The following is a 25,609-nucleotide window of genomic DNA, read 5'->3' as shown; positions in this document are numbered from 1 at the left end:
CACGGTCAAACGACTACTGAATTGAAACACTGATTTCTGATGACTCTGGATTCGTGCAACTTTGTTCTGAACCGCCAACATATATAAAGGGTCGTCAGATGAAAACGAGACATATGGAGAAAACGTAAGTAAACTGTTTATTTTAATTTTATTCATATTTTGCAGCTTAAAGCGTTTCTGTATTCAAAACATTGGAGGTATGAATTAAACGTCTTCAGTCACAACTTTTTCGTGTTTTATTAACTACACGATGCATTTCGGAATGGCTCTGAGCACTATGGGACTCAACTGCTGTGGTTATCAGTCCCCTAGAACTTAGAACTACTTAAACCTAACTAACCTAAGGACATCACAAACATCCATGCCCGAGGCAGGATTCGAACCTGCGACCGTAGCGGCCACGCGGTTCCGGACTGTAGCGCCTTTAACCGCTTGGCCACACCGGCCGGCATGCATTTCGGACCCTGTGGGTCCATCGTCAGGTGTAATTTGTCTTAATACATGTTTTATTTCTACTCTTGAATGAGGTGAAATGCATATTCCCGTCACGAAAAGGTTTAATGTTAGGTTATGAATGTCGTTAAGTCGGACGCGGAAAATATGTGCAAAATAGCGGAAAATGAACAGTGTAAACCTACCACATAATCCAAGGAAGCATTTTTAACGTTTTAGCACCGACGAACATTCTTTTCTCCGTCGTTTTAGTACATGTCACTTCATTCAAGGGGTACCTTTGCACACACATGTTTATTGTTGAAATGTGTGCGAAATCTTATGGGACTTAACTGCTAAGGTCATCAGTCCTTAAGCTTACACACTACTTAACCTAAATTATCCTAAGGACAAACACACACACCCATGCCCGAGGGAGGACTCGAACCTCCGCCGGGACCAGCCGCACAGTTTATGACCGCAGCGCCCCAGACCGCTCGGCTAATCCCGCGCGGCACATATGTTTATTATTTGCAAAGTATTTCCCATAATTGTTAATACATTTATCTTACTGTGAAACAAGACGCTGAATGCCTTCACAGAAAAATGTTTGCGGTTACCTACGGAAACATGCTTTGACCCAAACGTGCACTCATTCATCCGAAGAAAATCGACATCCACGAACGTCTTTTTTCAGGACGTCAAAAATACGGAAATCGCAAGGGGAGGGACAGCGATCGCATGGAGGATATGTAAGCACTTGCCAGCGGAACTCCTGCAGCGTAGCCGAAACAAACTTGGCAACATGTGGCCGGGCATTGTCCTGCAACAGGGTAATGTCGTTCGTCAACATTCCGGGTCATTTGGACATGATGGCGCGCTTCTATTAACGCGCAGAGGTACTTTGGAGACTTTGAAACAATTGAAGCGCTGGCCCACAAGTTCCGCTGGGAAGATCTTCCGCATCCTCCATACAGTTCCGATTTCTCCCCATTTGATTTTCATATTTTTCGTGCTCTGAAGAAAGACATTCGTGGACGTCGATTTGCTACGGACGAACGGGTGCACCTCTGGGTATAATTTTGTAAGTGGGCTGCTTCTGTGTTGGCAGCGCTGTGTAGCGCTTTGCATTGAATCTCTGACTGCGCTTTCTTTGTAAGAGACTCTGTGGCTGGTCGGACTCGTTGTTGGAAATTAATCGCCAGTAGTGTTGGGCAGTTGGAAGTTAGTTGCCAGCAGTGATGGAAGTACTATTGCGCAGTTGGAGGTGAACAGCCAGCAGTGATGGATGTTAGATGTGAGAAGTTAGCGTTGATGGAGGGTAGAGGTCTGAAGTGTTAGCGTAGGCTAACGATCTGGAGGGACTAGTGCAGCAGGGGATACAACCCGTCGGCTTTGAACAATGACGTCACAAGTCGCCAGAGAGCATGTATTACAGAGATGAAAGAGCTGAGGAGAATTTTGAGAAACAAAGGAATGCGAGAGAGATAAACTTTTATCTTGTGAAAAGCATAAGTATTTTTTGACTTTTAAAAAAAAAAATCTCACGAGATAGAATAAACTGATCCTACTTTATTAAGCAATATCTTGTCAAAAGCCGAGAAGCGATTGTTCTTAATGTTCTAGCTCCCTTCAGTACGTAATAAGTGTTTTTTGACTTTTTTTAAAAAAAAATCTCACGAGATAGAATAAACTGATCCTACTTTATTAAGCAGCTCCCTTCAGTACCTAATAACTGTTTTTTGCCTTTTAAAAAAAAATCTCACGAGATAGAATAAACTGATCCTACTTTATTAAGCAATATCTTGTCAAAAGCCGAGAAGCGATTCTTCTTAGTGTTCTAGCTCCCTTCAGACGTAATAAGAGTTTTTTGGCTTTTTAAAAAAAAAATCTCACGAGATAGAATAGACTGATCCTACTTTATTAAGCAATAGTGATTTTTGTTTTTTTTAAAAAAAAATCTCACGAGATAGAGTAAACTGATCCTACTTTATTAAGCAATATTGTCAGAAGCCGAGAAGCGATTCTTCGTAGTGTTGTAGCTGCCTTCAGTAGCTGATAAGTGTTTTTTGGCTTTAAAAAAAAATCTCACGAGATAGAATAAACTGATCCTACTTTATTAAGCAATCAGTAAAAAAACGAAATGGAAAGATAACAGCAAAAGCTGTTATGTTTTAGTTTAGTTTTTTTAATTGATTGCTGAATAAAGTAGGATCAGTTTATTCTATCTCGTGAGATTTTTTTTAAAAAAAGCCAAAAAACACAATCCACATTACCTCAATATCATTACGAAAAATATTAAGTACCGTACGAATAAAAAACAAACAATTAAGTTAATTAAATCACACATTTAATGATGCACCGAATATCAAGCGATCGCTTTTAGATTAACATTCAATTATTTTAATGATAGTGCTTATTAGAACACAGAACTGCTTTATTATCTATGCCTCGAAGTGAAGACATTACGATCTATGACTAAGGAATGACGTCATTGTTCAAAGCCGACGGGTTGTATCCCCTGCTGCACTAGACCCGATCTGGAAGTATCCGACTTGGAGATTGAAAATTATTCGTGATTGCATACCTCTGTACTGGATGTCAATGACGATTTATATTTGTGTTTGAACTGGATGTCACATTAATAAGGTAAAAAATACATTATTTGATTTGCAACAAAATATTTCCTTCGCTAATCACATGCCTATGAGTAGTTAGTGGCTTTAGTAGTTAGAATCTTTTATTTGGCTGTCAGTATTGACGCTCGCTGTATTGCAGTAGCTCGCGTAATGAAGATTTTTGTGAGGTAAGTGCTTAATTAAATATATAGGTTATTGTCAGGACTTCTTTTTAGTCAGGGCCACTCATTTGAATTAATTATTTGAAGTCGGGTTATCCTTTTTTTGAGCAGTCAGATAGCGTTGCGCTAGGATAGTGTGGGTTTCATTCAGCAATTTAATTACAGCCACACTCATTTAAATACAGAAGTTCCAATTTCAATAGGCACTAGTAAACATTTTGCCGTTAACACATTGGCCGCCTTGTCTCACAGTGCGGTAAATATATTAACAGTTACGGCGATTACTTTTGAAATAATAAATAATTTACTTAGTTTTTTTTTCCATACGTCTCGTTTTCATTTGATTTCCCCTTATAAGTAAACCTTTTTTCGAATACGCCTCATATTTAATCTCTTCCTCACAATATTAGTAGACGTAATACATAAAGCAGAAAATTATAATAGCTAAAAGCCTCAAGTGTGAATTGTGTTCGGATATTAAACAAAAATGTGTAGCATTTATTGATTATATGAGTTTAAAGTCCCCAAATAATAAACGTTGTGTGAAAATCACGTTGCTCGTGGATCTGTGCAACACTCTTTTACTGTGCAAAGTCCAGAGCTAGTACAGAGGTGACTTTCATATCAATGATTTTTTTATGTTCTGTTGGTGTGAGCTGCGCAATAACTAAAGGCAATTGTTCGGGATGATTAATTTATAAAACTTTTTAAAAGTCGTTGTGTTTTGATGTTTCATTCAAATGATTCTCTTTCGTACCGGTTTTTACCGGAGGAAATTTACCGAAAGCAGGAAGTGTAAGAAGTTACTTCCTTCGCTTTCAACAGTTCAGGAATGGTGGCTACAACCAAACGTATGGCACTTCTCTTGAAGATAAACCCACAGGCTTGCACAAGCGAGACCAGAGGGGGGCACCTGCTCCCTCCTGAAACCTGTCGCACGGAATTCTCGCACAGGTTGCCCACGGGAGTTAATGCCTATCCTTTGGCGCAGTGGTGATTTAGGCGTTGACTTGCACTCAAGGTGGATGTGAAGATTTAAATAACATCGCCAAAATAGGTCCCAAACTATTCTCTGTCCCTTCCTCTCACGTTGTTCGCAGAAAGACGGGAATTCTGGCGCCTATTATCAGTAAAAACCATGGCTGCTCCATACCAACCTACATCCTCAGTTCCCCCAAAGACGACCCCTTTTCCTGCTCCACAACTGAATCACAACAGCCGGCCGCGGTGGTCTAGCGGTTCTAGGCGCTCAGTCCGGAACCGCGCGACTGCTACGGTCGCAGGTTCGAATCCTGCCTCGGGCATGGATGTGTGTGATGTCCTTAGGTTAGTTAGGTTTAAGTAGTTCTAAGTTCTCGGGGACTGATGACCACAGATGTTAAGTCCCATAGTGCTCAGAGCCATTTGAACCATTTGAATCACAACAATAGTTTATCATTTGTGGGTAAAGGAGACCCGTCACGGTTTGCTGAAGCGACATTCAATTTTATAGTTGCACATTGATTCTGGTAGACTCTGTAGAACACGGTGTTGCTTACTGTAACTGTGTTCATCCAAATCTGTGCACCCAAGTGAATCAGTCGAAAACGGAATATCATTTTCTGTGACAGAAGAGAGAGGGAAAAGAAGTGTGAAAAAAATCAACGTAGAAAGAGTCTCCGCTTCAAGAAATGAGACATTTTCAAACGCACAGCCTAAACTTCTGGTTTGGGGACATGAAATATGGAGGCTATATTACTTGAGAGGCAGCCGGCTGCAAAGAAAGGATTCTTTGTAATATTAAAAATAAAAAAATAAAAAAGTCCCTAAAGGGGCTAAACGGGGTGAAAGGACGGTTCAAAGTTGTTTTGCCGAATCGGCATCTAGCCTAAATTATTGGCCCTTGATACATGGAATTTGGAGGATATACACTCCTGGAAATGGAAAACAGAACACATTGACACCGGTGTGTCAGACCCACCATACTTGCTCCGGACACTGCGAGAGGGCTGTACAAGCAATGATCACACGCACGGCATAGCGGACACACCAGGAACCGCGGTGTTGGCCGTCGAATGGCGCTAGCTGCGCAGCATTTGTGCACCGCCGCCGTCAGTGTCAGCCAGTTTGCCGTGGCATACGGAGCTCCATCGCAGTCTTTAACACTGGTAGCATGCCGCGACAGCGTGGACGTGAACCGTATGTGCAGTTGACGGACTTTGAGCGAGGGCGTATAGTGGGCATGCGGGAGGCCGGGTGGACGTACCGCCGAATTGCTCAACACGTGGGGCGTGAGGTCTCCACAGTACATCGATGTTGTCGCCAGTGGTCGGCGGAAGGTGCACGCGCCCGTCGTCCTGGGACCGGACCGCAGCGACGCACGGATGCACGCCAAGACCGTAGGATCCTACGCAGTGCCGTAGGGGACCGCACCGCCACTTCCCAGCAAATTAGGGACACTGTTGCTCCTGGGGTATCGGCGAGGACCATTCGCAACCGTCTCCATGAAGCTGGGCTACGGTCTCGCACACCGTTAGGCCGTCTTCCGCTCACGCCCCAACATCGTGCAGCCCGCCTCCAGTGGTGTCGCGACAGGCGTGAATGGAGGGACGAATGGAGACGTGTCGTCTTCAGCGATGAGAGTCGCTTCTGCCTTGGTGCCAATGATGGTCGTATGCGTGTTTGGCGCCGTGCAGGTGAGCGCCACAATCAGGACTGCATACGACTGAGGCACACAGGGCCAACACCCGGCATCATGGTGTGGGGAGCGATCTCCTACACTGGCCGTACACCACTGGTGATCGTCGAGGGGACACTGAATAGTGCACGGTACATCCAAACCGTCATCGAATCCATCGTTCTACCATTCCTAGACCGGCAAGGGAACTTGCTGTTCCAACAGGACAATGCACGTCCGCATGTATCCCGTGCCACCCAACGTGCTCTAGAAGGTATAAGTCAACTACCCTGGCCAGCAAGATCTCCGGATCTGTCTCCCATTGAGCATGTTTGGGACTGGATGAAGCGTCGTCTCACGCGGTCTGCACGTCCAGCACGAACGCTGGTCCAACTGAGGCGCCAGGTGGAAATGGCATGGCAAGCCGTTCCACAGGACTACATCCAGCATCTCTACGATCGTCTCCATGGGAGAATAACAGCCTGCATTGTTGCGAAAGGTGGATATACACTGTACTAGTGCCGACATTGTGCATGCTCTGTTGCCTGTGTCTATGTGCCTGTGGTTCTGTCAGTGTGATCATGTGATGTATCTGACCCCAGGAATGTGTCAATAAAGTTTCCCCTTCCTGGGACAATGAATTCACGGTGTTCTTATTTCAATTTCCAGGAGTGTAGTTCCACATAACTTCTTCCTGTTTTCTCGACTGATCTGTGTTCAGTTTTTCAAGGCCTGTCCACTATGCCAACTTATAACTAAATCTGAGGGGGGTGCGATGGTGAGGTTCCCTTGTTAGAAGATTAACTTTTTTACACCACCATGGAATCATAGAGCTAAATGTGTGACATAAATTTCAAGTTGATACGTCCATCCGTTCCCGAGGAAAAAACATCTTAACAGGCGCATAGAAATTCTGACAAAAAATGAGAAAAAATATTTCTTTTCCGTGTGGTATAATAACAAATCACAATTTTTGGATTTTTCCTTTATTTTTACAGTGTAACTCTTCTTTGTGCCAAAGTCCAGTTTTACCCTACAGATTCTGATGAGTGAGTTTTCGAGTATCGAATTATCTGACATATATGGCTGTATCTTTTGACTGCACTCACGTAGGAGCTTACATTTATTACACCGCCAAGTTATGCATAACCCTTAGTATGTGACATAAATTTCAACCCACTCCCGAGAAAAAGGGTCTTAACTGACGGACGGACGGGTAGACAATTGACAAAAAAGTTTTTCTTAATTTGATATAAGTACAACAGATTTTGATAAATGAGTTTTCGACTGTCAAAATATGTGACATAAATGACCGTATCTTTTGTTACACTGACTTAGAAGCTTGACTTTGTTACATCCCGAAGGGATCATAGATCTTAATCTGTGACAGTAATTTAAACTTGATACATTTAACTGTTAGTGAGAAAATGGGTTTTTAACAGTCTAACAGACAGACAGACGGATAGCGAAGTCATCCTATAAGAGTTCCGTTTCTACCGAATGTACGAAACCCTAATAAGTACTATATACACTACTGGCCATTCAAATTGCTACACCACGAAGATGTCGTGCTACAGACACGAAATTTAACCGACAGGAAGAAGATGCTGTGATATGCAAATGATTAGTTTTCCAGAGCATTCACACATGGTTGGCGCCGGTGGCGACACCTACAACGTGCTGACATGAGGAAAGTTTCCAGCCGATTTCTATTAGACAAACAGCAGTTGACCGGCGTTGCCTGGTGAAACGTTGCTGTGATGCCTCGTGTAAGGAGGAGAAATACGTATCATCACGTTTCCGACTTTGATAAAGGTCGGATTCTAGCCTTTCGCGATTGCGGTTTATCGTATCGCGACATTTCTGCTCGCGTTGGCCGAGATCCAATGACTGTTAGCAGAATATGGAATCGGTGGGTTCAGGAGGGTAATATGGAACGCCGTGCTGGATCCCAACGGCCTCGTATCACTAGCAGTCGATATGACAGGCATCTTATCCGCATGGCTGTAACGGATCGTGCAGCCACGTCTCGATCCCCGAGTCAACAGATGGGGACGTTTGCAAGACAACAACCATCAGCACGAACAGTTCGACCACGTTTGCAGCAGCATGGACTATCAGCTCGGAGACCATGGCTGCGGTTACCCTTGACGCTGCATAACAGACAGGAGCGCCTGCGATGGTGTACTCGACGACGAACCTGGGTGCACGATTGGCAAAACGTCATTTTTTCGGATGAATCCAGGTTCTGTTTACAGCATCATGATAGTCGCATCCGTGTCTGGCGACATCGCAGTGAACGCACATCGGAAGTGTGTATTCGTCATCGCCATACTGGCGTATCACCCGGCGTGATGGTATGGGGTGCCATTGGTTACACGTCTCGCTCACCTCTTGTTCGCAATGACGGCACTAAGAGAACAATGGACGTTACATTTCAGATGTGTTACGACCCGTGGCTCTACCCTTCATTCGATCCCTGCGAAACCCTACATTTTAGCAGGATAATGCACGACTGCATGTTGCAGGTCCTGTACGCGCCTTTCTGGATACAGAAAATGTTCGACTGCTGCCCTGGCCAGCACATTCTCCAGATCTCTCAGCAACTGAAAACGTCTGGTCAATGGTGGCCGAGCAACTGGCTCGCCACAATACGCCAGTCACTACTCTTGATGAACTGTGGTATCGTGTTGAAGCTGCATGGGCAGCTGTACCTGTACACGCCATCCAAGCTCTGTTTGACTCAATGCCCAGGCGTATCAAGGCCGTTATTACGGCCAGAGGTGGTTGTTCTGGGTACTGATTTCTCAGGATCTATGCAGCCAAACTGCGTGAAAATGTAATCACATGTCAGTTCTAGTATAATATATTTGTCCATCATCTACATTTCTTCTTGGTGTGGCAATTTTAATGGCCAGTAGTGTAGATATTTCTTCGCAACAAACGTAAGTTTCTGAGTCCTACTCCAGCGTTAAAGATTAAAAGAAAAAAATTAATTTCCATTTAAAGTAATACCTGAGGTTTACAAAATCTTTTAATGAAATCTGAAAGAACTACACGTATTATATTCTTCTAGGCTCAATAAAAACGTCCTACCTATGAAGATGGAAAGAACAAAGATAAAAAATTTCTGTTGGTTTTTTTTAGTTTAATAATGGAACTTCTTAACTTTGTAAGTTACAAATTATTTAACTTTCCATCGGAAAAAGTGGGACAGAAATACAAAATATATCGCCCAGTTTTTTATTCACGTTCTAAACACGTAGATCTGTTTAGCTGCGTAGGATACATGATACACGTGAAGAAAACAAGTCACTAAGTAGTTGAATTTTACAAAACTTGAAGTGAAAGTATTTGGAAATTGATATAGTTAAAATGTTTGTGCATGCAACTGAAAAGCAAAACACAAATTTGTATGTGATACGAAACACAAATATTTTATTAATAACTAGCTGAGAACCCGGCGTTTCCGAGTTATGTATTTATTCCAATCCCCTATTAGTCCGTGTACTCCTTCCCCCGCTCTCTGTTCATCTCCTCTTTCCCTTCCGTGTCCGTCTTCTCCTCCACGTGCCTTAAAATTCACACATATCTGTACACATGTTTCACCTGTATCTGTTTCGAAATTCGCCCTGCAGTTTTGTTTCCACGCATGTTTATGACTTTGTGCCGTATAGTGGCATAATTTTGCAAGTACATTCAGTGGTATATGAGGACACAGTCTACAAAATGTGTTGCGAACGGAGATAGTATTAAAGAAGTAATAAATTAAAACATCATGCATGATGCGGAATTTTTCGACGTATCTCAGTATCTGGCGTGATGATATACTTTTGTAGGTACATTCCGCGGCATACGAGTACGTGGATACTGTCTGCAAAATATGCTGTGAATAGAGTTAGCAGCATATAAGTAAAAAATTTAAACGTCATGCTCGATGTGGCAGTTTTTCACGCATGATGTCATACCTCCTGACTTACGTGTCGTAAATGGTGCGACTTTTATGGTACGTTCAGTGGTGTATGTGAATGTTGCCTGGAAAACGTCTCGCGAATACAGTTATTATTACAGATGTGATAAATTAAACGGCATACCTGATGTGGAAGTTTCACTACATGAACAGCGAAAATGTAGTAAGGAATGAATTTTTTCTTTCGTCGTGATGGAAAGGGGGAGCGGGGGATCTCAGCGAGTAAAAGTTTTGTAAAGTTTTGAAAGTATGTGTAAAGTTTGTTACAAGCCACTAAGTGGTCACATTCTTCAACATCGAATGAATATAGTCTGGTTACTTGCTCGTCGTAAACTACGCCACTTCTTCATCCCCACTTATTTGATAGAGAGGCGGTTCCTATTCCCACTGCGATTATTTCCAAAGAGTAAGAGATATGTGTACAAAATTTTGTTGAAATCGACCCAGTGGTTTAGGAGGAGGTGTGGAACATGCATACGTACGTAAGTCCTTTTTTGTAATATGTATGGATGTATAACTTTTGCATTGTGCAAGGTAAGGTAGAATATGGGTGAAATTTGAGCCCAATTAGACGGGGATTTAACAGAAAAGCTTACATTTCAAATACATTTACTTTAACTAGGACAATTCTTGATACTGAAGTCAGTAGCAGCTCGTAACCACACGTTACCAGTTATCCTGTTTACTGCTCGTTTGCCGATTCATGTTTTTCCGAACGTTCTGAAGCCGTCAGCATGGGGTGATCTGTAATATGTATATATGAACACGGAACAAATGTTCAACTGCCGAGCTCTTTAAAATCATTTATTCCCTGTTCGCATCATCAGATCTGCAAAAGATGGGACGGAAAATGCTAGGCTACAGCAACTAACATAATAGTACACGTAATTAGATCCAAAATTTTCGATACATGGAATGGCAACACATACATGTTTACATCATTACACATCTCCTCCATCAGTACAGTACCGTAAGTGGTGCTATAAACTTGTTTCCAAGAATAAATATAAAAAAAATTTTAACAGGTCTTAATATCAAATTACATAAAATAAAAATAAATTGTTATGTATGTTTTATAATGACTTTTCTGAGCTAGTTTCATTACATCATAATTACTCGAAATCAAAGGTACAATCAATACATTATAGTACTTTTCATCTGGAAAATATACACTGTGCCTATTTACGAATGGAGCTACAATGAATATCTTGCATTATTGTTAGCAAACATGCCGTTTGTATTAGCTTCTACACGACGATACGTCGTTCGACGTCTAGGTGAGACCTCTTTAGATAAAGATTGGAATGTGACGTAATTCTGTGTGAAAAAATGCCTAAAGGATGAACTGTATAAAAATGTTTTAAATTGCGATGATTGGGCACTGACCATATTCTGCTAAATGACGGCATTTTGCATTAGCTATCTAAGATGACTATCACGTGAACATATTTGTTCCAGCACAAGCATATGTAAGAGTAAGCTGGTAATGTCATATTAAGGGCTCAGCTAAGAGTGATTGCAATCCCACATGATGTAATAAGTGTACATTTCTTATATTAAACCTTGGAAGAGTGTTCACCTAGACATCAAATTGCATACAGGCGTCAGGTTACGAGATTCCACTTGGACCTCGAGTGACGTGTTGTCTTGGATAAGCTAATGTAAACATCGTAATTGACAACAAATGTTCAAATATTGAATAGCTCCATCATTGCTACGCATACCCTGAATGTGTTCTTGGTGAAATGTCATATCTGTGTCTGTACATTTCGAACTATTCCTGGATGTATTAAAATGAACCTACATATGTTACCATTAGCTGTACATAGAGAGCTTTTAAGTGGTTATAGGTTGTCGTATTGGTTGTGATTTTGTATAAAGGAAAATATGATAAGGGTTATTAAGAATTGTTTATAAAATAGGTTTAAAAATTTTGCGAAATAATGTAAAAAGGTTTATGTATAAATTATGTTTTATCAATGTCGTACATTGTTTTGTGGACAGCTTTTTTTAAATTTACGATACTGACGGGTTTTTTGGTATGATAATAATATAGGCGTATGTGAGATGATAGTATCGATTTGTACTACCACTGCGTCATCTGATGTACTTGTGTATCACTAAGAATGTTTACGCTGGAATCTATCAGTTGTAAAGTGGTGATGAATGTGAGCAATTGTAATCGACGGAGTAATATATACGTACAAAGTTGTTTTAAAATTGACGTGACGACTTCTAGTATAGCTCACAATACCTAGCATGGATATACACTGTATAGCGCCACTTACTGTACTAAAACAGTGGAGTCTGTAATTATAGAAACATATGTATGTTGCTATTACATGTATTGCAAATTTTGGATATAATTATGTGTGCTGTAGTGTAAGTTGCTGTATCCTAGCATTTGTGGTCGCATCTTTTGCAGATCCGATGATGGCAACAGAGAATTACCGAAACCGGTCATCAGTATGAATAAATGATTGTAGTGATCTTGGCAGTTGAAATTTTATTCAGTTTTCGTAAGAGTACATGTTTGTAATTCTTATTCACGCCAGCCAGTGCATTCGGAACTGTTTTACTAACCCACGTAAATAACGTGCGTAATAGAAGAAGGTGCAAATTGTCACTGCTGGGAGATTATACTGCTCCACTGTTTTCATGACTATTGATTTCTAGAAGACTTCCGAATCGATAAGGACACATTCAGATTCCTTTGTACAGAATTAGCAAATGTTCCTTTTCGTTAACTCAAAAAACGTTCAAACGGCTGTAAGCACTATGGGACTTAACATTTGAGGTCATCAGTCCCCTAGACGTAGAACTACTTAAACGTAACTAACCTAAGGACATCACACACGTCCATGCCCGAGACAGGATTCGAACCTGCGACCGTAGCAGCCGCGTGGTTCCGGACCGAGGCGCCTAGAACCGCTTGACCACAGCAGCCGACTCTTCGTTAGCTAAAGAACAAAATAACTTCCTGCCTAGTGGAATACTCCTTCACTCCACATAAAATTAATGCTTCCACATTAGCTAAAATTTTTAAAAGCAAGTAGGAACCTGCAACACATAGACGTTTCAAAACGACTGAGCGTATGTATCTGAGCAAGTAACTGTTGTGAAATAGGAAATTTGACAGCTAGGTTCACATTACCAGAATCGATATTGCTGTTTTTCCATGACCAACTAGCAGGTCCCCTCCCCTAAATCAACCAATGAACCAACCAGCAGCGGTATTGAAACATCGGTTTACGAAAAGGGGGTTTGGGAGCACCGCGTAAACGTAGAAATAAACGCAAATACACTGAGCTGACATCAGACATGGAATGCCTCCCAATATCGAATTGGACCTCGTTTTGCCCGGCATAATGCTGCAACTGGACGTGTCATGGACTCAAGTCTTTGGAAGTTACCTGCAGAAATACTGAGCCATGCTACACCTATGTTGTTGTTGTGGTATTCAGTCCTGAGACTGGTTTGATGCAGCTCTCCATGCTACTCTATCCTGTGCAAGCTTATTCATCTCCCAGTACCTACTGCAACCTACATCCTTCTGAATCTGCTTAGTGTATTCATCTCTTGGTCTCCCTCTACGATTTTTACCCTCCACGCTGCCCTCCAATACTAAATTGATGATCCCTTGATGCCTCAGAACATGTCCTACCAACCGATCCCTTCTTCTGCTCAAGTTGTGCCACAAACTTCTCTTCTCCCCAATCCTATTCAATACTTCCTCATTAGTTATGTGATCTACCCATCTAATCTTCAGCATTCTTCTGTAGCACCACATTTCGAAAGCTTCTATTCTCTTCTTGTCCAAACTATTTATCGTCCATGTTTCACTTCCATACATGGCTACACTCCATACAAATACTTTCAGAAATGACTTCCTGACACTTAAATCTATACTCGATGTTAACAAATTTCTCTTCTTCAGAAACGCTTTCCTTGCCATTGCCAGTCTACATTTTATATCCTCTCTACTTCGACCATCATCAGTTATTTTGCTCCCCAAATAGCAAAACTCCTTTACTACTTTAAGTGTCTCATTTCCTAATCTAATTCCCTCAGCATCACCCGACTTAATTCGACTACATTCCATTATCCTTGTTTTGCTTTTTTGATGTTCATCTTATATACTTGTTTCAACACACTGTCCATTCCGTTCAACTGCTCTTCCAAGTCCTTTGCTCTGTCTGGCAGAATTACAATGTCATCGGCGAACCTCAAAGTTTTTACTCCTTCTCCATGAATTTTAATACCTACTCCGAATTTTTCCTTTTGTTTCCTTCACTGCTTACTCAATATACAGATTGAATAACATCGGGGAGAGGCTACAACCCTGTCTTACTCCCTTCCCAACCACTGCTTCCCTTTCATGTCCCTCGACTCTTATAACTGCCATTTGGTTTCTATACAAATTGTAGATAGCCTTTCGCTCCCTGTATTTTACCCCTGCCACCTTCAGAATTTGAAAGAGAGTATTCCAGTCAACATTGTCAAAAGCTTTCTCTAAGTCTACAAATGCTAGAAACGTAGGTTTGCCTTTTCTTAATCTTTCTTCTAAGGTAAGTCGTATGGTTAATATTGCCTCACGTGTTCCAACATTTCTACGGAATCCAAACTGATCTTCCCCGAGGTCGGCTTCTACCAGTTTTTCCATTCGTCTGTAAAGAATTCGTGTTAGTATTTTGCAGCTGTGACTTATTAAACTGATAGTTCGGTAATTTTCACATCTGTCAACACCTGCTTTCTTTGGGATTGGAATTATTATATTCTTCTTGAAGTCTGTGGGTATTTCGCCTGTTTCATACATCTTGCTCACCAGACGGTAGAGTTTTGTCAGGACTGGCTCTCCCAAGGCCATCAGTAGTTCCAATGGAATGTTGTCTACTCCCGGGGCCTTGTTTCGACTCAGGTCTTTCAGTGCTCTGTCAAACTCTTCACGCAGTATCATATCTCCCATTTCATCTTCATCTACATCCTCTTCCATTTCCATAATATTGTCCTCACACCTATAGCCGACCGTAAGTGAGAGAGTGTTACCAGTGCTGGATTTTGTGCACCAGCTGACCTCTCGATATGTCCAATTAACGTTCGGTGAGATTCATGTCTGGCGATCTCGGTGGCCAGATCATTCGCTCAAATTGTCCAGAATATCCTTCCAACCAACTGCGAACAATTGTGGTCCAGTCATTTTGCGCACTGCCACCCATAAAAATTCCATCGTTGTTTGGGAACATGAAGTCCATGAATGACTCCAAGTGGCCGAACATAAACATTTCCAGTCAACGATCGGTTTATTTAGATCAGAGGACACAATCCATCCCGTGTAACCACAGGCCACACCATTATGGAAGCACCCCCAGCCTGCACAGTGCCTACTTAAGAACGTGCATCCGTGGCTTCGTGGGGTCTGCACCGTACTCGGACACTATCATCAGCTCTTACCAACCGAAATCGGATCTCATCTGACCAGGCTACGGTTTTCCAGTGTCAAGGGTCGAACCGATATGGACACGAGGCCAGGAGAGGCGCTGCAGACGATGTCGTGCTGTTTAGCAAAGGCACTCGGGTCGGTCGTGTGCCACGAAAGCCGATTAACGCCAAATTTCGCAACACTGTCCTAGCGCATACGTTCAACGTATGTCCCACATTCGTTTCTGCTGTTATTTCAGCCGGTGTTACTTGTCTGTTAGCACTGACGCTGCTGCTGTCGGTCGTTAAGTGAAGGCCGTCGCCCACTGCGTCGTCCGTGGTGGGAGGTGACGCCTGGAATGTCGTATTCACGCCACACTCTTTACTCTGTGGATCTCGGAATGCTGAATTCCCTAACGAGTTCCGAAAAGGAATGTCCCATGCATCTCTCTCCAACTACCATCCCGCGTTCAAAGTCTGTTAGTTCCCATTGTGCAGCCATAATATCGTCGGAAACATTTTCACGTGAACGACCTGAGTGGAAATGGCAGCTCCGCCTATGCACTGTCCTTTTACATCTTGCTTACGCGTACTACCGTCGTCTGTGTACCTTCATGTTGCTATCCCATGACTTTTGTCACCTCAATGTAATTTACACTGCTGGCCACCGTAAATGCAACACCCTGAAGGAAGCATCCGAATCAAGTGAAATTTACACCATGGGTTTGCAGCGATGAGATATGCAACTGATTACAATTTCAGCGCAGACGCACATCACGCGCGCCTGTGGCGCCACCTCATAGCGCCATTTAAGGCTTGGCGATTTCGACGAGTGTACGTTCGGTACGTGTGTTTACCTTGTGGTTGTTTCACAAGACGATCAGTTATGCCTCGTAGACAACAGCGAACATCTTTTGATCAAGTATCCGAGTTCGACAGAGGAAGGATAGTGGCTTACCGAGATTGTGGATTATCATACAGAGAAATCGCTAGTCGTGTTGGACGAAACCAAACAACTGTAATGCGGATATGTGACCGTTGGATGCAGGAGGGTACGACGGACCGACGTGGTCGATCGCATTCACCTCGGTGCACCACTGCACGTGCTGATAGGCAAATTGTGCGCATGGCAGTGACGGATCGCTCAGTGACATCCCGAACCGTAGCACAGCACATTGCGTCTGTAACGCATCATCCAGTGTCTGCGCGTACCATTCGACGCCGTTTACAGCAGAGTGGTCTGTCCGCAAGACGTCCATTGCTTCGTCTACCATTGACGCAGAACCACAGAAGTCTCCGTCGCCAATGGTGTGATGACAGACGGATGTGGACGGCAGAATGGAATGACGTTGTCTTTACTGACGAGGCACGCTTCTGTCTGCAGCAACACGATGGTCGGATTCGAGTGTGGAGACACCGTGGAGAGAGGATGCTGGACAGCTGCATTATGCACCGCCACACTGGTCTTGCACCGGGTATTATGGTATGGGGCGGTATTGGATATTACTCTCGCACGCCTCTAGTACGCATTGCCGGTACTTTAAATAGCCGGCGCTACATATCCGAAGTGCTGGAGCCAGTTGTCCTTCCTTACCTTCAGGGCTCGGCCACAGCCATATTTCAACAGGATAATGCGCGACCACACGTGGCACGCATTGTCCAAAGGTTCTTCGTCAATAACCAGATTGAAGTGCTTCCCTGGCCGGCTCGCTCTCCGGATCTTTCGCCGATAGAAAACATGTGGTCCATGGTTGCTCAACGAGTGGCCCAGATTACATCCCCAGCTGCCACACCAGATGATTTTTGGCAACGTGTGGAAGCTGCTTGGGATGATGTACCCCAGGAACACATCCAACGTCTCTTTGACTCAATGCCGAGACGTGTGGCAGCGGTGATCTCCAACAATGGCGGCTACTCTGGCTACTGATTCTGGCAGGAACCACATGTCACAGACGTCTGTAAACGTAATCATTTGATACTTGGTCAACATGTTATCTACAAAATAAATTTTGTTGTGCTACCTCTTGTCTTTCTTGGTGTTGCATTTACAGTGGCCAGCAGTGTATATACGAAGTAATTTAAACAACGGGTCGTCACGAATCGAGACATAGAGCACTTAACAGGTGAAGTGTTTAATAAACGGCTGGCAGCAGTTCCAAAATATTTGTTCTCACGCTTCTTATACGGCTCCACACAAATACAGTGATACACGGCACTGCAGAGAGGCTTACTGATGAAGTGTTGGTCGGATGTGCAGCTCATGTATGGGCTCAATGACTGCAGTGGAAGATTGGAAAAAGGATGTTATGTTGAGTGTTTTCAGCTGTGACATCAACCACATCACATGATAATATATTACAGGCTTCTTCACTGTTGTGAAGATTCTTTCACAGAAGTAAAGGTAATTGAGATAACAAACGCAATAAATAGTAATTCCAGTATTGATGTCGTTTAGACAGCACCGTACGGTACCCACTGAATAAAGGAACTGAAAGTAAATTTATGGCTGGTTGCTGTCCGAACAACATCAACATTTGTGTTCAAATAACAGCCACAGTCTCCAACCATGTCATCATATGACAAAACTGCAGTAATTCCAGTATTGCTGTTGACACATGACCAGCACAGGTTCAGAAAATATCGTTCCTGTGAAACACAGCTGACTCTTATTCACACAAAGCAATGAAAACTATTGACAGGGGATCTCAGGTTGATTCCGCTTTTCTAGGATTCCAGAAGGCTTTTGACACCGTTCCTCATAAGCGGCTTCTAGTCGAATTGAGTCCCTACGGAGTATAATTTCAGTTGTGCGATTGGATTTGTCATTTCCTGTCAGAAAGATCACAGTCTGTAGTAACTGACGGAAAGTCGTCAAGTGAAACCCAAGTGATATCTGAGCTTCCTCTAGGAAGAGCTCTAGGATCTCTGTTGTTTCTGATCTCAATAAACAATTTACGAGACAGTAAGAAAAGCTCTGTTAGTCTGGTAGAGCCATCATAAGATGAAAACCAGCTGCAGAGTGATTTAGAGACGATACCTGTATGGCGCTACAACTGGCAGCTGAACGTAAACAATAAAAAGTCTGAGGTCAATCACAAGAGTACAAAAAAAAAATCCTTTAAATTTCCGTCACATGATGAATTAGACAAATTTGAAGATTGTCGATACATCTAAATACTTAGGAATTACAAATACGAACAACTTAAAAGTGAAACTGTCACATAGAAAATGCTATAGGGAAGGCGAGCCAATGACTGCATTTTAGTGGCATAACACTTAGAAGATCCAACAAATCTGCTACAGAGATTGTCTGCACTACGCATCCTGATAAAGTTTCGAAGTGTTGCAAAGATTGGAAATTTGCTTTAAATGTACAGAAAGGTAAAACTGTGCACTTCACAACAGACATCAATCACTCAGATTTGGAATCTGTCAACTAATACAAATACCTGGGTGTAACGATTTGCAGCGATATGAAATGGAATGATCATATAGTCCCAATCGCAGGTAATGCAGGATGTGGACTGCAGTTTATTGGTAGAATACTAGGGAAATACAATCAGTCAAAAAAGGAGACTGCATACAAAATATTCGTATTGCTCATTCTGGAATATTGTTCAAGTGTGTTGGACCCGCGACAAATCTAACAGAGGATACTGACCGCATGCATAGGACAGCACGAACGTTCACATGTTACTCCGCCCCATTAGAGAGTGTAACGAAGATGCTAAAATAACTGAACTGGTATACGCTTGAAGATAGATACATTCTATCCCGTGAGAATCTACGTAGAAAGTTTCTGGCACCAACTTTAAGTGATGAATCTAGGAATATACTACAATCCCCTACGTATCGTTTCCATAGGTATCGCGAAGACAAGATTAGACTAACAGAGAAATGTATAAATTTGGGTGGTGTCTGTTCTGTGGGACATGTCCCACAGAACAGACAACACTAAAATACACTCCTGGAAATTGAAATAAGAACACCGTGAATTCATTGTCCCAGGAAGGGGAAACTTTATTGACACATTCCTGGGGTCAGATACATCACATGATCACACTGACAGAACCACAGGCACATAGACACAGGCAACAGAGCATGCACAATGTCGGCACTAGTACAGTGTATATCCACCTTTCGCAGCAATGCAGGCTGCTATTCTCCCATGGAGACGATCGTAGAGATGCTGGATGTAGTCCTGTGGAACGGCTTGCCATGCCATTTCCACCTGGCGCCTCAGTTGGACCAGCGTTCGTGCTGGACGTGCAGACCGCGTGAGACGACGCTTCATCCAGTCCCAAACATGCTCAATGGGGGACAGATCCGGAGATCTTGCTGGCCAGGGTAGTTGACTTACACCTTCTAGAGCACGTTGGGTGGCACGGGATACATGCGGACGTGCATTTTCCTGTTGGAACAGCAAGTTCCCTTGCCGGTCTAGGAATGGTAGAACGATGGGTTCGATGACGGTTTGGATATACCGTGCACTATTCAGTGTCCCCTCGACGATCACCAGTGGTGTACGGCCAGTGTAGGAGATCGCTCCCCACACCATGATGCCGGGTGTTGGCCCTGTGTGCCTCGGTCGTATGCAGTCCTGATTGTGGCGCTCACCTGCACGACGCCAAACACGCATACGACCATCATTGGCACCAAGGCAGAAGCGACTCTCATCGCTGAAGACGACACGTCTCCATTCGTCCCTCCATTCACGCCTGTCGCGACACCACTGGAGGCGGGCTGCACGATGTTGGGGCGTGAGCGGAAGACGGCCTAACGGTGTGCGGGACCGTAGCCCAGCTTCATGGAGACGGTTGCGAATGGTCCTCGCCGATACCCCAGGAGCAACAGTGTCCTTAATTTGCTGGGAAGTGGCGGTGCGGTCCCCTACGGCACTGCGTAGTATCCTACGGTCTTGGCGTGCATCCGTGCGTCGCTGCGGTCCGGTCCCAGGTCGACGGGCACGTGCACCTTCCGCCGACCACTGGCGACAACATCGCTGTACTGTGGAGACCTCACGCCGCACGTGTTGAGCAATTCGGCGGTACGTCCACCCGGCCTCCCGCATGCCCACTATACACCCTCGCTCAAAGTCCGTCAACTGCACATACGGTTCACGTCCACGCTGTCGCGGCATGCTACCAGTGTTAAAGACTGCGATGGAGCTCCGTATGCCACGGCAAACTGGCTGACACTGACGGCGGCGGTGCACAAATGCTGCGCAGCTAGCGCCATTCGACGGCCAACACCGCGGTTCCTGGTGTGTCCGCTGTGCCGTGCGTGTGATCATTGCTTGTACAGCCCTCTCGCAGTGTCCGGAGCAAGTATGGTGGGTCTGACACACCGGTGTCAATGTGTTCTTTTTTCCATTTCCAGGAGTGTATATACATTTCTCTAAGAGTACGACGGCTCCTTGACGTCTGTTTCAGTGCACTAACGTCGTCAGTAGGGGGGGGGGGGGGGGAGCTTAAAAGACGATCGATGATGCATTGTACCGTGTGGTAAGCTGGACGGTCCGGCACAAATTTTCAACTTTCTCCATTGCATTACAATAACCCCCTGTGAGGCTGGAAGACACGAATTCGCGCTTATCTCTTCCCTTTCTTTTCTTTCGCTGTCCTCTATTTCACATACATAGACTAATTACCGTTTGCACAGAGTCATGTAAACCATCATTCTTCCTGTGCCCCATGTGCGAAAGGAACGGGAAAAAGCCCCAATAATTGGCACGTACCCTCTGCCATGCACTTCACAATAGTATGCAGAGTACGGATGTAGATGTAGGTGTAGATGTAGATGCAGAATACCCTTGTCAGTCCTCTTCTGCAATACTACTGCGCGGAGTTGGATTCTTACTCAATAGGATTGACGGAGGGCATCGAATAAGTTCAAAGAAGGGCAGCTTGTTTTGTATTGTTGCAAAATAGCGGATATGATTAGACAGTTGTGTTAACAATCATTAAAACAAAGGCGGAAATAGTTGACTCCAAACTATATAGCGAAAAATGACCATCGTAATAAAATAATTCAGAGCTCGCAGTGAAAGATTTTGGGCGTTCGCACGTGATATTCGAAAGTGGGACGGCCGAAAAATAGTCTGAAATTGGGCCTATGAACCATCTGCCAAACACTTAAGTCTGAATTGCCGAGTACTCATGTAGATGCAGATGTAACTTACACGGATGACCACGTGTCCCTTGAACCAAAATGCTCAGAAAATATCCCTGAACAAGCTAAATTTTGTCGCTGGAGTTCGGATTCTCTCTATTTAAATACGACAGTTGTCTGCATCTACATCTACATGAGTGATCTGCAATTCATATCTAAATCCTTGGGAGAGAGTTCACAGAATGCCTTTCATTCTGTTTCTCAACCTTTCCACTCTCTAATAGTACTTGGGAAAATGATTATCTAAACCTTTCCGTGTGACCACTGATATCTCTTGAGTTATTAAAATGGCCGCCTCTCCCTATGTAAGTGGGAATCAACAAAACACGTTCGCATTCGGAGAAGAAAGTTAGTGATCGATATTTTGTGAAAAGATCTCGCGGAAAAGAAAACCGCCTCTATTTTAATCATTGCCACACCAACTCGCGTATCATATCCGTGACACTCTCTCTCCGTATTCCGTGATAGCAGAAAAAGAGTAGGACTTGTTTTATATTCTTCGCTATCCTCCATCAATCCTATCTGGTGAGGGTCCCATGCCACGCAACAGTACTCTAACAGAGGACGTACAGTCATTGTGTAGGTGTTCTCTTTAGAGGATTCGCAACTGATAAAACTCAGTCTTTGTTTCTCCTTAACCATAACATTCGCTATGTCAACGTTACAATTTTTGTCAGGGTTAACAAGTGCGTTAAACCTAGATTAATTGAATTGGCAGTCTTTAAATTCGTGTGGCTTATAGCGTAACAGAAACGCAACGGATCTTTTTAATATTCCTGCATAGGACCTCACACTTTTTATTGTTCAAGGTCAATAGACAGTATGGCGTAACAGAAACGCAACGGATCTTTTTAATACTCCTGTGTAGGACCTCACACTTTTTATTGTTCAAGGTCAAAAAAAAATGGTTCAAATGGCTCTGAGCACTATGGGACTCAACATATTAGGTCATAAGTCCCCTAGAACTTAGAACTACTTAAACCTAACTAACCTAAGGACATCACACACACCCATGCCCGAGGCAGGATTCGAACCTGCAACCGTAGCAGTCCTGCGGTTCCGGACTGCAGCGCCAGAACCGCTAGACCACCGCGGCCGGCTGTTCAAGGTCAATTGACAGTTTTCGCACCACAAAGATATGCTGTCTAAATAATTTTCTAATTTGAACTGAATCTTCGGATGACTTTACTAGACGATAAATGACAGATTCGTCTGCAAACAATCCAAGATAGCAGTTCACATTGTCTCCCAAATAACTTATGTAGATTAGAAATAGCAGAGCGTCTACCACACTTTCTTGGGGGACGCCAGATGTCACCTCTGTTCCACTCGATGACTTCCCGTCAATTACTAGGAATTGTGGCCTTTATGACGTGAAATCACGAATCCAGTCGCATAACTGAAGCGATACTGCATAGGCACACAATTTTACCAAAAGCCGCTTGTAAAGAACTTTGTCAGAATCCTTCTGAAAAACTAGAAATATGGAATCAGTTTGAGATCCCCTGCTGGTAGTTCTCATTAGTTAATGAGAATAAAGAGCTAGTAGCGTTTCATAAGAAGAACATTTCCTGAATCCGTGCCGACTATACAGGGTGGTCCATTGATCGAGACCAGGCCAAATATCTCACGAAATAAGCGTCAAACGAAAAAACTACAAAGATCGAAACTTGCCTAGCTTGAAGGGGGAAACCAGATGGCGCTATGGTTGGCCCGCTAGATGGCGCTGTCATAGATCAAACGGATATCAACTTCGTTTTTTTTAAATAGGAACCCCCATTTTTATTACATATTCGTGTAGTACGTAAAGAAATATGAATATTTTAGTTGGACCACTTTATCCGCTTTCTGATAGATGGCACTGTAATAGTCACAAACATATGGTTCACAATTTTAGACGAACAGTTGGTAACAGGTAGGTTTTTTAAATTAAAATACAGAACGTAGGTACGTTTGAACATTTTATTTCGGTTGTTGCAATGTGATACAAGTACCTTTGTGAACTTATCATTTCTGAGAACGCATGCTGTTACAGCGTGATTACGTGTAAATACCACATTAATGCAATAAATGCTCAAAATGATGTCCGTCAACCTCAATGCATTTGGCAATACGTGTAACGACATTCCTCTCAACAGCGAGTAGTTCGCCTTCCGTAATGTTCGCACATGCATTGACAATGCGCTGATTTATGTTGTCAGGCGTTGTCGGTGGATCACGATAGCAAATATCCTTCAACTTTCCCCACAGAAAGAAATCCGGGGACGTCAGATCCGGTGAACGTGGGGGCCATGGTATGGTGCTTCGACGACCAATCCACCTGTCATGAGATATGCTATTCAACCGCACGCGAGCTATGTGCCGGACATCCATCTTGTTGGAAGTACATCGCCATCCCGTCATGCAGTGAAACATCTTGTAGTAACATCGGTAGAACATTATGTAGGAAATCGGGATACATTGCACCATTTAGAATGTCATCGATAAAATGGGGGCCAATTATCCTTCCTCCCATAATGCCGCACCATACATTAACCCGCCAAGGTCGCTGGTGTTCTACTTGTCGCAGCCATCGTGGATTTTCCGCTGCCCAATAGTGCATATTATGCCGGTTTATGTTACCGCTGTTGGTGAATGACGCTTCGTCGCTAAATAGAACGCGTGCAAAAAATCTGCCATCGTCCCGTAATTTCTCTTGTGCCCAGTGGCAGGACTGTACACGACGTTCAAAGTCTTCGCTATGCAATTCCTGGTGCATAGAAATACGGTACGGGTGCAATCGATGTTTATGTAGCATTCTCAACACCGACGTTTTTGAGATTCTCGATTTTCGCGCAATTTGTCTGCTACTGATGTGCGGATTAGCCGCGACAGCAGCTAAAACACCTACTTGGGAATCATCGTTTGTTGCAGGTCGTGGTTGACGTTTCACATGTGGCCGAACACTTCCCGTTTCCTTACATAACGTAACTATCCAGCGAACGGTCCGGACACTTGGATGATGTCCAGGATACCGAGCGGCATACATAGCACACGCCCATTGGGCATTTTCATCACAACTGCCATACATCAACACGACATCGACCTTTTCCGCAATTGGTAAACGGTCCATTTTAACACGGGTAATGTATCACGAAGCAAATACCGTCCGCACTGGCGGAGTGTTACGTGATACCACGTACTTATACGTTTGTGACTATTACAGCGCCATCTGTCACAAAGTGAAAAAAGTGGTCCAACTAAAACATTCATATTTCTTTACGTACTACGCGAATATGTAATAAAAAATGGGGGTTCCTATTTAAAAAAAACGCAGTTGATATCCGTTTGACCTATGGCAGCGCTATCTAGCGGGCCAACCATAGCGCCATCTGGTTTCCCCCTTCAAGCTAGACGAGTTTCGTTCTTTGCAGTTTTTTCGTTTGATGCTTATTTCGTGAGATATTTCGCCCGGTCACTGTCAATGGACCACCCTGTATGTCAGTAGAACGTTTTCTTCGATGTGTTTCGCAATGTTCGAACACAGTACAGTATACGCTCTAGAATCTTACTGCAAATTGACGCCAGTGGTACGGGTCTGTAACTCGTGTGGATTGTTGGTACATCGCGGCAGGCTGCCAGAAAGCATCCGTGAGGACGTGAGTGCTGGGGCGTGTGCGTTAGCACTGTGTGTGGTACTCACAGGCATGAGCGCTGGCAGCGGTGGCGACCACGAAGACGAGGGCGGCAATGTTGGCTGCCATTCCGCGCTGCGGCGTCCACGGACTGTCGCACTGGCCCACGGCCCGGCGGCACATCACTAATGGTCGCCACCCGCGAACCGTTAGGCGCACCCTTTACTTTGACCTCCATTTCACAGACCCCAATGCTGTGGCCTTCTTCCCCACTTCGTGTATCGTACGTCCATTCCGATAAGTCCCGTTCCTGTCAAGAGACTGCAACCAAACACACTGAACAAACAAATTAGTCACCGCCAGGGCACATAACGATAATATCGTCTCACGATTTTTTTTTTTTTTAAATTTGTTTTGTGTCATCAGTCTTTTGACTCGTCTGATGCGATTCACCACGAATTCCTCTCTTGTGTCAACCTCTTCATCGCAGAGCAGCACTCGCACCTCTACATCTACATACACACTCCGCAATCCACCACACGGTGCGT

At 43.7% G+C, this 25,609-nt stretch overlaps 1 protein-coding gene across 1 annotated transcript in view; it reads right to left on the bottom strand.

The window, feature by feature from the left end:
* Window positions 1–25,244, bottom strand: part of LOC126252738 (uncharacterized) — a 175,975-nt gene extending 150,731 nt beyond the window's left edge. Inside the window, exon 1 of the mRNA XM_049953641.1 lies at window positions 25,130–25,244. Within this exon, the coding sequence (XP_049809598.1) occupies window positions 25,130–25,244 (115 nt within the window). The remainder of the gene's footprint in view (window positions 1–25,129) is intronic.
* Window positions 25,245–25,609: the final 365 nt, after the last annotated feature.

The sequence above is a fragment of the Schistocerca nitens genome, chromosome 4 (genome assembly GCF_023898315.1).
Source record: "Schistocerca nitens isolate TAMUIC-IGC-003100 chromosome 4, iqSchNite1.1, whole genome shotgun sequence".
Classification (NCBI taxonomy): Eukaryota; Metazoa; Arthropoda; class Insecta; order Orthoptera; family Acrididae; genus Schistocerca; species Schistocerca nitens.
Note: the sequence above shows the minus strand (reverse complement) of the source record. Positions and strands in the feature narration are given on the sequence as shown.